We start from the raw sequence: 13,900 nt of genomic DNA, 5'->3' as shown, positions 1-13,900 counted from the left end.
GACTCAGAGTTAATGTTCTTAATCTTACTTAACATGGGCATGATATATGATAAATATAAGTATTCTGTTTTTTTAAATATAAGTATTCTTAAAGATAATTTACAAATGCACTTAATATTAATTTCCTAATTATTTTTATGTATCTTTCTTTTAGGGTCCTTCCTGAGCGTTTCCAGGCAATTTTAAAACGAAAGATTGATATTAGGTTTGATGCAGTTATTGGATATAAAATGAAAGGAAAATAAGTGCTTAAGTTTCTTAAAAACTGATTTACCAGGTTTAGGTTGATTTCATCTAATATTAGTGAGAATTTTAATGTTTTTAAAAGTATCTGCTTTTCCTAATTAACTTTTTGTTTTTCAATATCATCTTTTGAGGTTCTGGCAGGTCCTAATTTCATATAATATACAGAAATATATTAGGAACTGATTTTCTGGGGAAATGGAGAAAAAGAGAAGCATTTTAATAATAATTTCTAAGATTTTGTGACTCATTGAAGGCTTTGCAAGGTATGTAATGTGAATATTTAAGATATATTTTTATTTTTAATTACATTCAACTTTTATATAATTCACATTCCCTTTTCTATTCTACATAAGAAACAGAAATTTCAAGCTTGCTAAATGTAATGAAAGACTGTATCTAGTGGCATTTCATAATGAATTTCATGTGATGTAAGAAATACTGCCCAAACATTTCATCCTACACCTTACTACTCTGTTTTCTGAGAAATACCTCATATTCCCATGGCAGACATTTCAGCACAGGGAAAATGGAGATGAATATGTGTTGCAAGTATAAAAGCATCATTGGGATTTGAGACAAAGAACTGGGAAAATGTACCCATAAGTGGCAGCAATAATAAATTAATTGAACTCAGCTTTTGGTGTTTCTGTCTGTTTATTTTGAGCAGAATACAGCTTAACCTTCAAATGAAAGGAAAATGGATTATGTAATCACAGAATTTTATTTTTTTCTCTTTTTAGTATCTGGAAATTTGTTTAAGGAAAATTGGAGTGGGTTGCCATTTCCTTCTCCACTAACACACACATACTATAGATTCTATTACATATAAAGAAATTTTAACTGAGGTATCATTTCTACAATAAATTTCTCCTTCTTTCTCATCAACTAACTTCTTCGAATACAGAGAATCAAAACACAATTACTGTTAAACTATATTCTGTGTTTAACTGATATAAATACATATCTGAATCAAAAATGCCTGCTTTCCAAAAATATCATTATATTTGAATATTGTAACTTAGGGTCCTCTCCATACTTCAGCTATACTACAATATCTATCAGTCGGCAGAGTTTATATATTTAATGAGATCCTATCATGTTAACAGAGAAAGACACTAGAAGGTGGAGAGTCTTCTAACTCATTTTGAAATAGATTGTTTATTCTTTTGATTACTTGTTCCAGGTTGCCAAGCAGCAATTTTCAGCGGACTAGGAGAAAGCCTTTACTGAAGTTTCAGTAAAAGAACTGAGGCCCAAAATGTACTAAGTTTCCGCTTTCACAATAAACATGCTTTGGCTTTTAACACAATTGTCTGAAATTAACCGTTGGATGAATTTTGGCATTGACCATTGTCAGAAATAAGTACTACTTGTCTCGTTTGCGGGGTGCTTCTTGGATATTATGCTGACAGAATGGTAATCAGTCCCTTTTATTGAATGCTAGCTACATCCTAGGCACACCTTGCCATTTAATCCCCCAACAATCCTGCGTCATAGGCAGTAGTGAGGAGGTTCCCAGGAGAACCTCAGAGGCTGGAAGGTGAAGGAATGCGGCAGGGGTTCTGAATGTTGTTCCCTGCGTATTTTTATTTGAAAAGCTTGCTTCGGTTCACCAACATCAGGCAATTACTGCTGTGACTCTAAGTCTGAAGACTTTTCTCTGTTATTTGAATGAGGTTAGTCCTAACTCTGATGGCCTCCCTGGTGGCTTAGTGGTAAAGAACCCACCTGCCAAGGCAGGAGATGTAAGAGATGCGGGTTCAGTCCCTGGGTCAGGAAGATTCCCTGGAGAAGGAAAGTTGGAGTGGGTTGCCATTTCCTTCTCCACTAATTAATAGTAACCCACTCCAGTATTCTTGTCTGAGAAATCCCACAGACAGAGGAGTCTGATGGGTGACAGTCCATGGAATTGCAGAGTTGGGTATGACTGAAGCTACTAAAAAGCAGCAGCCCTAACTCTGAACTTACTCCTCAACAGTTTAATGGGGAAATCCATTTCAGCCATCAACCAGGCTACTTGTAAGGGTCATGCCAAAATCCAAAAGGCTTACTTTGTCTTGAGATAAAAGGGGAAAGACTGCTAATTGTCACTGTCATGGTACCCTGCGGTTGTAACTAGGACCTTGATGACTGACAGCTCTCTCCTTTGCAGGGTGCAGAAATCCTGACTGTGCCATGGAACTCCCCTCCATGGACACCTTTCTCTGAGCTCTTGCTGTCATGCTGGACCCTGCCATGGGACAGCTGGGACTCACCAGCCTCTCTCCTACTCTCTTCAAGAATATTCCCGTGCTTACTTCATAAACACTCTTTTTTCACTTCCCCCAAAAGCCTTTCCCCCGCCCCATACTACCATTCTCCCTTGCCAGGAAATCTACACTTCTTAATGAAAATGAGGATTAGAAATAGTAGGGAATCAGGCCAAAGAAAAGGGTTGAGATTGGCCCTCAGGACCTCCTCAACAACAATTTAGCTGATGAGTAAACAGCTAATAAATATCTTACTCAGGGAAAGGGAGCAATTAAGAGCTTCTTCTGCCAGACTGGGTGATAGATTTGCATGTGCATACATGCTGAGTCATGTCTGACATTGTGCAACCCCATGAACTGTAGCCTTTCAGGTTCCTCTGTCTGTGGAATTTTCTAGGCAAGAATACTGGAGTGGGTTGCCATGCCCTTCCTCCAGGGGATCTTCCCAACCCAGGGATCAAATCCACGTCTCTTCTGTGTTCTGCATTGGCAGATTCTTTACCATTAGCGCTGCCTGGAAAGCCCAGTCTTAATCTACATTGGAATCAAATCCTTCTCCCAAATAGATAGGAATTTCTACGTGATCTGAGAGCCAATCTAACCAATTTCTTTTTCTTTTTCTTTCTTTGTTTTTGTTTTTTTGTCTAGGGATGACTAGGTCAACTTCAGAATTGGAGAGATGTACCTTTTATAGGCATACCTGTAATTACAGGCACCCTAGTATTGCAAAAAGAGCACTTGGTCATTCTAATTCAATCTAGCTAATTCTGGAACCTTGGTTTCTTCATCTATAAGAGGATCAATTTAGATAACATAATTTCCTAGATTATCTCCAGTTCCAGTTAAACAGATCTTTAAAATTAAACATATGGAAAACCTAGCCTCCTCTTGACACTGTGTTCCCTAACAAAGAATGACACTTTTAACAAGTGTCCAAGCCCAAAACCTGGTGCTATATCTGCCTCCTTCCTTTCCCTCACCTTTATCTCTCTAAAATCCCCATCCCCAGCACTCACATTGAGTATCAATCACCATTCCCACATGTATATTTCCAGCCTGAATCTTCCCTCTGAACACCAAACAGACGTCCAAATACCTTCTTGATCTCTCTGCCTGTATGGCCAATAAGCATTTCAAGGTACATTACCGACAGTGAGCTTTTCACGTGATCCCAAACCTGCTCCAAACCCCATTACTCATTAGTCCAGTTACTGAGGCCAAAAAGATTTGCATCATCCTTGACATCCATTAAAAAAAGAACTATGATTTGCTCTACCTTGAAAACGCATCCAGAATTCTGTCCCCTCTGAGCATCCCCACTGCTAATTTGCATATGTGCTCAGTCATGTCTGACCCTGATATCTTATGGGATTTCCCAAGCAAGAATACTGACATGGGTTGCCATTTCCTCCTCCAGGAGACCTTCCTGACCCAGGGAATCATCGAACTCATGTCTCCTGCATTGCAGGCGGACTCTTTACCACTGAGTCACCGGGGAAGCACCACCCCCCGCCACTGCTATCCCCTAACCCAAGTCACTGTCACCTCTTGTTCCCCTTTCTGCTTGTCTCAACACAGCAGCCAGACTGATTCTTTAAAATATGAGCTCCTGTCATGCATCAGCTGTAAGTCTTTCATTAGCTTCTCATCTGAAACGTAAAGCTAAAGCCCTTTCTATGACCAACAAGGCCATCTGTGGTCCAGTCTTCTTACCTGATTCATCAGGGTTCTCCAGAGAAGCATAACCAGTAGGAAGTTTTATATATATATATATATATATATATATATATATATATATATATACATACACACACAAACTGGCAGAGAGGGTGGGAAGGGAGAGAATGGATTTCAAGGAATTGAGGAATCGGCTCACATGACTTCAGTAGCTATAAAATCTGAAATTTGTAGGGGAAGCTGGCAGGCTGGAAACTCTTGAGAAGTTTTTTGTTTTGTTTTTTATTTTTATTAATTTATTTTATTTTTGGCTGCACTAAGTCTTTGTTTCTACCCAAGGGCTTTCTTTCTCTAGTTGCGGCGAGAAGGGACTGCTCTCAAGTCGTGATGTTCAGGCTTCTGGTCACGGTGGCTGCTCTTGTCCTGGAGCACGGGCTTTAAAGGGCACGCAGGCTTTAGTAGTTGTGGTCCACAGGCTTAGTTGTTCTGAGTCATGTGGGATCCTCCCAGACCAGGGATCGAACCCATGGCATCTGCACTGGCAGGTGGATTCTTAACTGCTGGACCACCAGGGAAGTTCTCCTGGGCAGATGTTGATGTTGCAGTCTTGAGGCAGCATTTATTCTTACTCAGGAGGTGTTAGTTCAATCTGCTGTAACAGACTGCCATGAACTGAGAGTGAGTCGCTCAGTCATGTCCAACTCTTAGCGACCCCATGGACTATACAGTCCTTGGAATTCTCCAGGCCAGAAGACTGGAGTGGGTAGCCTTTCCCTTCTCCAGGGGATCTTCCCAATCCAGGGATTGAACCCAGGTCTCCCACATTGCAGACAGATTCTTTTTCAGCTGAGCCACCAGGAAAGCCCAGGAATACTGGAGTGGGTAGCCTATTTCTTCTCCAGAAGATCTTCCCAACCCAGGAGTCGAACTGGGGTCTCCTGAATTGCAGGCAGATTCTTCACCAGCTGAGCTATCAGGGAAGCCCACCACAGACTGGGTGGCTTATAAATAACAGGAAGTTATTGTCTTCCCAAGAGTAAAAAAAAAAAAATAATCCACCTGCTAGAGATGTGGGTTCAATCCCTGGGTCAGGAAGATTCCTTGGAGGAGGAAATAACAACCCACTCCAGTATTCTGGCCTGGAGAATCCCATGGACAGAGGAGCCTGGTGGGCTACAGTCTATGCGGTCTCAAAGAGTCAGACACAACTGAAGCAGCTAAGTATGCATGCACATTCTTCACAGTTCTGGAACCTGGAAGTCCAAGATCAAGACACCAGCAGATTAGGTGTCTGGTGAGAGCCTGCTTCCTGGTTCTCAGCCAGCCAGTCTGCCTGCCTTCTCTGTGTCCTCACAGGACAGAAGGGGAAGGGGAGCTCTCTGAGGTCTCTTTTGTGAGACACAAATCCCCTTCATGAGGGCTTTACCTTCCTAACTTAATCACCTCCCCAAGGCCCCAAGATGTGGTGTGAATTCTTTTGTGCTATGACTCCCACTCATCTTGTGTGAAACTCGTAGGATTTAAGCTTTGTTAGGTAGTTCAAAATGGAGTCACAATGGCCAGTGTCAACTTCAATGTTAATTGTTTTGAAATGTCCGGTATAGATCTGCAAATGTCTTAGAGGGATAAATTGAATGTTGCTTTATTTTTCTTAATTATCTATCTATCTATTTATTTATTTATTTGACTGTACCATGTCTTAGTTGTGGGGTGCAGAATTTTTTTAGTTGCAGTATGTGGGATCTAGTTCCCTGACCAGGAATCAAGCCCAGGCCCCATGCCCTGGAACGTGGAGCCTTAGCCACTGAACCACCAGGGAAGTCCTAAGTGTTACTTTAAATAAGCAAACCACTGGGCAGTGTCTATGGAGAGGCTTCACTGAAACAGAAGGAGTAACTGATAGACACAAAACTCCATGGGGTGTAACCATGACACCCCACTGGCAGACTCCTTTAAATAGCCCACTGAGGGATTTCCCTAATGGTCCAGTGGTTAAGACTCTCCTCTCCCAATGCAGGGAACATGGGTTCAATCCCTGCTTAGGGAACTGAGATCCTACATGCTTCATGGCCAAAAAATAAGCCCACTGAGACAAGCAACTAAAGGCTCTTTACCAGGGAGCCCAACTCCCCCTGCTAAGAGCTGTTCTAGACGAACACCTGCCAGAGGCTCCATCGGAGGCAAGGGGAGCTGCCTGTTCACAACCTGTCACGGGACCAGAGTCCACCACTCGTGCTGAGATGACTCCTCCCCAGATTTCTTCTGAGAGTAACTCTTAACCCCCTTTCCTATTTTCCCTATTTTGACTAACCTATTGAGGCAGAAATTGTTAGGTAGTCAGTGTAGGGTTGAGGGCCTAGGTTCTTTTCCTAATTTCAACTTTAATTTCGACTTGTTCTCTCACATAACGTTTTGCTCCATTAGCCCAAAGCTATATTTGTTGTTCCAGTTTCTAGGCATTCAGAGGAATGCCTCCCTGGTCTGGAGGTGAAAAAACGTTCAGACCCAGGATAAGACAATCATTAACTGTCCAGTTTATCGAGGAGAAGAACTCCAGGTGGACCATTAACTCTTAAACATTCATCTGGTCCCTGAATAATGGTCTGGGGTCTTGAGAAAGGGTCAAGGGATGGCATCGCAATGTGGGGGGAACTGAGAAACTGGGAACCAAAAGGAAGCCATAAAGATGACAAACTGGACATAGCAACAAACTGGTCGAAACTACATGCCTCAGGCCCCAAGCCAACCAAAAACAAGCAGATCAATTCTAACAAAGACATAAGCTGCTGTATTCCTGCCTTTGGGGGCTCTTTGCCCCCTCTCAGTATCTATGCTGAGCGCTTTGTATCTCTGTCTTCTAAAATAAAACTTTGCTTATGTGAGGGTATGCAAGTTGGCAGAGTTCATTCCTCAGCTCTGTGAGCAGAACTCATTTCCTTTTCACTATGGTGTGTAACACTTGAGTGATTTGTGAATTGAATATTGGTTACATTTTGAATTGTTCCAATCCCATGATCTGTCCCTGGCCTTATTGCTGGACCCTGAGATAAACACCCCACTTCCAAATACCATTACATTGGAGATTAGATTGCAACTTGTGAACCTCAGAGGAACATGTACAGTCTACAGCACAGAGAAAGCTAGTTTTGCTTTCAAAGTCTTATAACAGATATGGTGAAGCCCATTCACATAATCAAGAACAATTTCCTTTTGTTTAAAGACTACTGTTTGTAGATGTTAACCACATCTACAAAATACCTTCACAGCAACACCTAGATTAGTGTTTTATTGAATAATGGAACTGTAGTCTAACCATGTTGACCTAGAGAACTAACCATCACACTTACTCACCCTCTTGCAATTCATTCCAGTCACACAGGTCCATTGATGGCTCTCAACCCATGAGACATGTTCCCATTTCAAGACCTTTGTACATTACTCTTTTCTCTCCAGAATCTCTTCTTCCAGATACTCACACAGCTAGCTCCCTGTTTCCTTTCAGTCTTTTTCCTTAGGTCTTTTCAGAATTCCTCATGCCATACCTAAGTCTGCAACCCTGCCTACACATATTTCCATTTCTCCTTCTTTTCTCTGATTTTCTCCCTGACACTTATCATTGTGCCCATGCTACATATGTTGCTTGTATTTATGTCCTTTTTAAAAATTACTTATTTATTTGACTGTGCCAGGTTTTAGGTGTATCATGTGGGATCTTCAATCTGCATTGTGGTATCTAGTTCCCTGACCAAGCATCAAACCCGGGCACCCTGCATCTGGGAGTGTGGAGTCTTGGCCACTGGACCACGTGGGAAACCCTATTTATGCTCTTTATTGTCAACATTGCCTCTAGACCATAAGCTTCCCAAGGGAAGTGATTTGTTTTTATGTATTTTGTTCACTGCTGTACTCCCCCCAATGTCTAAAATAGCCCATAAAATATACCAAGTATTTCATGTATACTTATTAAATGAATGCATATTTCTTCCATTATTCTAGCTCCTAAGTGTCTCCTTTGCTGGCACCCTCATTCGGACCACCATCATTTCTGGCCTGGATTACTGAAAAGCCTCCTACCTAGTCTCCCTCCATCTCTTCTTGTCCTTCTTCCAATCCTTTTTCCAGCCTGCAAAATTTCTAAATCTGAAGATGGCAGTCTCCTACTAAAGCCTTCACTGTTGCTAAGACTTTGAGAGACTGAGCCTTTGCTATATCTCTATCTTCTCTTTACCCCACACTCTGTGCTCCAAGGCAGAACTTCTTGTTCCTTGAATGTGCATGACCTCTCCCCTCCTGGTTCCTGCGCACATGGTTTCCTATATCTGGATTGTTCATCATCCAGCTAACCCCTGCTCACCATTTATGGCTCACCTTTCATCCCCATCTTCAGGACTGAAAGATTTGCCCTTCCTGTGGGCTCACTCAGCTCCTTATATTAAGAACGGTCACAGCCCTTTGTATCAATACTGAGTGATACAGTAAAAGCGCAAAACATTTTCATACTCCCAAGGAAATGGGTAGCCAGAAAACAGGCAATCTTGTTTAACCTAACAGATAAGAAAGACAGTATGGTAAACAGGGATGGGGTGGATAAAGAGTTCACTGAATATTTTTACAATGGAAGAAATCAATTATTGTTGAAATCAAAAGAGACAGGCCCTGTAGGCAGGAAGAGTGGAATTAACAGGGAAAGAATAATGGGAGGAACAAGGACAGATGGCATGTGTGCTAAGTCATGCTAAGTCACATCACTCACGTTCAACTCTTTTTGACCCTGTGGACCGTAGCCTGCCAGTCTCCTCTGTCCATGGGATTCTCCAGACAAGAATATTGGAGTGGGTTGCCATTTCCTCCTCCAGGGGATCTTCCCAACTCAAGGATCTAACCCACATCTCCTGCATTGGCAGGAGGGTTCTTTACCACTGAGCCACCTGGGAAAGATGGTAGAGAGGCAAACTGCAGTGATCAGGAGCATTTCTTTGTTACTACCAGAAAAGAAGTAGGACTAATGTGTAGAGATGAAGTGAGAGGTTTTATAAACCAAAAATATTCTGAGGCTGTATATGAGGTCTGAATTAGGGATTTGTTTGCAGCCTCAAGGTAAGTTTATATGATCTTTAAGACTACCTAATACTGCTTTATCAATTTGGCAGTATACAGAATCCTCAATGATGAACTAATGAACCCTTCCAGAAAGAGAAAGAAGAGTGTTTATTTGAAGAGATTATATTCTTAAATTTCTACTAAGCAGATTACAATAGCTAGACTAAACAGAGGCTTACAACGATGTACACGGATCTCATAACTTCACTTTATGGCCCCCAAAGAAATAATGGCTTTTAGTGTTAACTTTTCTTATTTACTTGGCTGCACTGGGCTTCTCTAGTTGTGACTTACGGGCTTAGTTGCCCGTTGGCATATGGGATCTTAGTTCTCCCACCAAAGATCGAAACAGCATCCCCTGATTCTTAATCACTGGACCACCAAGGAAGTCCCTGTTGACCTTTCTTTAGACCACAGTATATCACCTACCTGTCATCGATTACTATATCACATCAACACTTCTGAGCTTTACACAGCACAACTGAAATTCCTCAGCACCCACAGAATGGCTCTGCTCAGAAGGAAAAATCCAACCTGGATGATGCCTCTACCTTTCCACATTCACCTTTCCTTCACTTTCTTTTGCTATGTAAATGCTGTGATTAATATTAACATCATTATAATCTGCCTTCCAAATTATAAATATACTGGTTATGCTATTCCATCTTTTCCCCTTTCTGGTTATTATTACCTGTGTAAAAATCATCACATATCTAAAATGGGAAGTCAGAGGGGTGGCTCTCAAAAGGGATATTCACTGAAGAGGAAAAAGAAAAAAGACGACAAAATTCAAAAAATATTTCAGTTTAATCAGAATCTAATTGTTACAGATGGTGTTAGTTTACTTGAGAAAATTTTCCCCAAAACAACTCACCCTAAAATGTAATGTGAAGACAAATTAATGATAAACTTGAGGTGCCTTCATTCGTATCAGTAAGAAAAAAAAAAAAAAAAAAAACTACTGTAAAATGTGATCAGAGTAAACTAAACATTTTCACTCGCTATGAAAATTCATTGAAATGAAGCCAATGATGTCATAAGACACGCAAAAGAAAATCTCCAAAACTTAAAAAAAGAAGCAAGGGGTAGATTCTGTGTTTCTAGCATTGTTGAGAAAGTAAAACCCTTTCTTTGAGGAATATGAACATTCTGACTCAAGAGAGGAAAAAATAAATAAAAGGCAGTTTTCCAAGTGATCTCAGACTGAATGAAATTTCTCAGCATCCAAACTATTTGAGCATAATGTGAGCTAAGTAACATTAACAAAATGACTTTCACTTCCTCAAACCTTCTTAATTCTTGGATAATACAAACACCCCAGTAGGTAAAAGATTCTAATCTTATTACACACTTTTAATTTGCCTTTCTTAAGTATATTAATAGTATATGAATTTGCATGGTGTGAGTACACTAAGTGAAACATTGAACTTATAGACATTCAACCTGAAAACAGATTCCAGATGTTGTAGCCAGCATTAGGTTTGATTAAATCACTTATGTTGATATTTAAACATGACTCCAGATAAACATCACTTCCCTGATGCCTCAGATGATGTAGGATCCGCCTGCAATGAGGGAGATCCGGGTTCAATCCCTGGGTCAGAAAGATCCCCTGGAGAAGGGACTGGGTACCCACTCCAGTATTCTTGCCTGGAGAGTTCCATGGACAGAGAAGCCTGGAGAGCTATGGAGTCGGACACGACTGAGTGACTAACACTTTAATATTTTAAACCGGCATGCAGACTGATAGAGTTAAGTTCTCTTTTATGAATACACTCAGGGTTAAAACTTAAAGAGTCAACTGTACTCTCTCCAATGCAATATAGTATAGCCTAGGTCAAGATGTCTGAACCTCAGAACTATGGACACTTGGGGCTGGATAACTTTTTCCCTCAAAGTTCAGGGCTGACTGGATTGTATGGTTAGCAGCCTGTCTGGCCTTTACCCACTCAAGGCCACTAGCATGCCTGGGTGTGACAACCAATAATGTCTCCGAGAGTCACGGCAAATTGTCTCCTTTGGGACAAAAGTATCCTTGGTTGAAAATCATTTGGCTGGTTGGTTATAACTAGTTGGTTTAAGTTAAAAGTTGGGGCTCTGCAATCTGACTTCCTGAGTTTAAATCCTAGTTCAACCGCCCTTTTTATAAAACTTTTATATTATTTATTTATTTTTTGAAAATTTATTTATATAATTTTCAGGCTGCATGAAGTCTTAGTTTCGGCATTTGGGATCTAGTTCCTTAACCAAGGATTGAACTCGGGCCCCCTGCATTGGGAAAGGGCAGAATCTCAGCCACTGGACCACCAGAGAAGTCCCCTAACTCAGCCTCTTACTGGTTATGTGACTTTGGCAAGTTACTTCACTTTTCTTGCCATCAGTTTCTTCATCTATATAGTGCTCATTCTAACAGTATTGTGACCAAGTCTAAGCTGGCTCTGCTTGCCCCACGACAGGCCAATAAATCCAAGATGAGGTATTGAGTCAACTGGAAAGCCAGTTGACTAAGAAAGTAGCAGTCTAGCACCTAAAATGACCATCTTCCCAGGGCCTGGATGTCAGGTTCTTTTATAGATCAGAGATGGGGGAGCAGGGCGGGGAGGTGAGGAAACAAAGGAAAGGACCATATCATTCTTGCAAATATCTCCTAGAATGACAAGTCTCAGGCAGGGAGATATGCTAGTTTCACTTTCTTTCAGCGCTTCACAGGTAAGCAGGGCCAGGCTATCTCTCTGTGAGCCAAACAAAGGCACCCTAGCCCAAGGGTCAGGCAGAGGGGGCCAGACAGGGCTCCCTGAGGCAGGCCATTGTGTATGCCTATAATAACAAAGCTATGACCAACCTAGACAGCATATTAAAAAGCAGAGACATTACTTTGCTGACAAAGGTCCATTTAGTCAAAGCTATGGTTTTTCCAGTAGTCATGTATGGATGTGAGTTAGACTATAAAAAGGCTGACTGCCGAAGAATTGATGCTTTTGAACTGTGGTATTGGAAAAGACTCCTGAGAGTCCCTTGAACTGCAAGGAGATCCAACCAGTCCATCCAAAAGGAAATCAGTCCTGAATAGTCATTGGAAGGACTGATGCTGAAGCTGAAACTTCAATATTTTGGCCACCTGATGCGAAGAACTAACTCATTGGGAAAGACCTTGATGCTGGGCAAGATTGAAGGCAGGAGGAGAAGGGGACGACAGAGGATGAGATGGTTGGATGGCATCACCGACTCAATGGACATGAGTTTGAGCAAGCTCCAGGAGATGGTGAAGGACAGGGAAGCCTGGCGTGCAGCTGTCCATGGCGACGCAAAGAGTTGGACATGACTGAGCTACTGAACAACAGTGGGATTTCTAAACTATTTGATTATCCTACTCGATACCTACAACTTCCCTGGTGGCTCAGATGGTAAAGAATCTGCCTGCAACGCAGGAAACGTGGGTTTTATTCCTGGGTCGGGAAGATCCCCTGGAGAAGGGAATGGCTACCCACTCCAGTATTCTTGCCTGGAGAATTCCATGGACAGAGAAGCCTAACAGGAGGCTACATTCCCTGGTGTCACAAAGGGTCAGACATGACTGAGTAACTAACACTATAGGCTCCTCCTTACCTCTTCAGAGCTTTTTGTTTGTTTGTTTAACAAAATATCAGTTTTTTATTTATTTGACTGCACCAGATCTTAGTCGACTATGAGGGCTACTCCATGTCTTCTAAGGGATTCTTCCCACAGTAAGTAGATATATTGGTTATCTAAATTAAATTTTCCCTTATCCATCCACTTTAGTTCACTGATTCCTAAAATGCCAGTGTTCACTCTTGCCAACTCCTGTTTGACCCCATCCAATTTACCTTGATTCATGGCACCCCACTCCAGTACTCTTGCCTGGAGAATCCCATGGATGGAGGAGCCTGGTGGGCTGCAGTCCATGGGGTCGCTAGGGGTTGGACACGACTGAGCAACTTCACTTTCACTTTTCACTTTTATGCATTGGAGAAGGAAATGGCAACCCATTCCAGTATTCTTGCCTGGAGAATCCCAGGGACGAGGAAGCCTGGTGGGCTGCCGTCTATGGGGTCACACAGAGTCGGACACAGCGACTTAGCAGCAGCAGCAGCAGCAGCAGCATGGATCTAACATTCCAGGTTCCTATGCAATATTGTTCTTTACAGCACCAGACTTTACTTTCACCACCAGACACATCCACAACTGGGCTTTGTTTCTGCTTTGGCTCAGTCTCATCATTCCTTCTGAAGTTATTTCTCCACTCTTCTCTAGTAGCATATTAGGCACCTATGTTGGTAGGGAGTTCATCTTTCAGAGTCATATCTCTTTGCCTTTTCATACTGTTCATGGTTGGCTCATAGTTTCATTGACTAGACAAGGCTATGATCCATGTGATCAGTTTGGTTAGTTTTCTGTGACTGTGGTTTTCATTCTGTCTGCCCTCTGATGGATGAGGATATAAGGTTTATGGAAGCTTCTTGATTGGGAGGGATTGGCTGTGGGGAAAACTGGGTCTTGCTCTTATGAGCCAGGCCATGTTCAGTAAATCTTTAATCCATTTTTATGCTGATGGATGGGGCTGTGTTCCTTCCCTGTAGGTTGACCTGAGGCCAAACTATGGTGGGGGA

General features: G+C 41.8%; 1 protein-coding gene across 1 annotated transcript in view; it reads left to right on the top strand.

Annotated features, from left to right (window-relative positions):
• Positions 1 to 879, top strand: part of HSD17B11 (hydroxysteroid 17-beta dehydrogenase 11) — a 49,446-nt gene extending 48,567 nt beyond the window's left edge. The window contains 1 exon segment of the mRNA NM_001046286.2: positions 155 to 879. Coding sequence (NP_001039751.1) covers positions 155 to 245 — 91 coding nt within the window. The 3' untranslated portion in view covers positions 246 to 879.
• The last annotated feature ends 13,021 nt before the right edge of the window (positions 880 to 13,900 follow it).

Source organism: Bos taurus, chromosome 6 (assembly GCF_002263795.3).
Source record: "Bos taurus isolate L1 Dominette 01449 registration number 42190680 breed Hereford chromosome 6, ARS-UCD2.0, whole genome shotgun sequence".
In the NCBI taxonomy this organism is placed as follows: Eukaryota; Metazoa; Chordata; class Mammalia; order Artiodactyla; family Bovidae; genus Bos; species Bos taurus.
The sequence above is the reverse complement of the archived record's forward strand: the minus strand, read 5'-3'. Positions and strand labels throughout refer to the sequence as shown.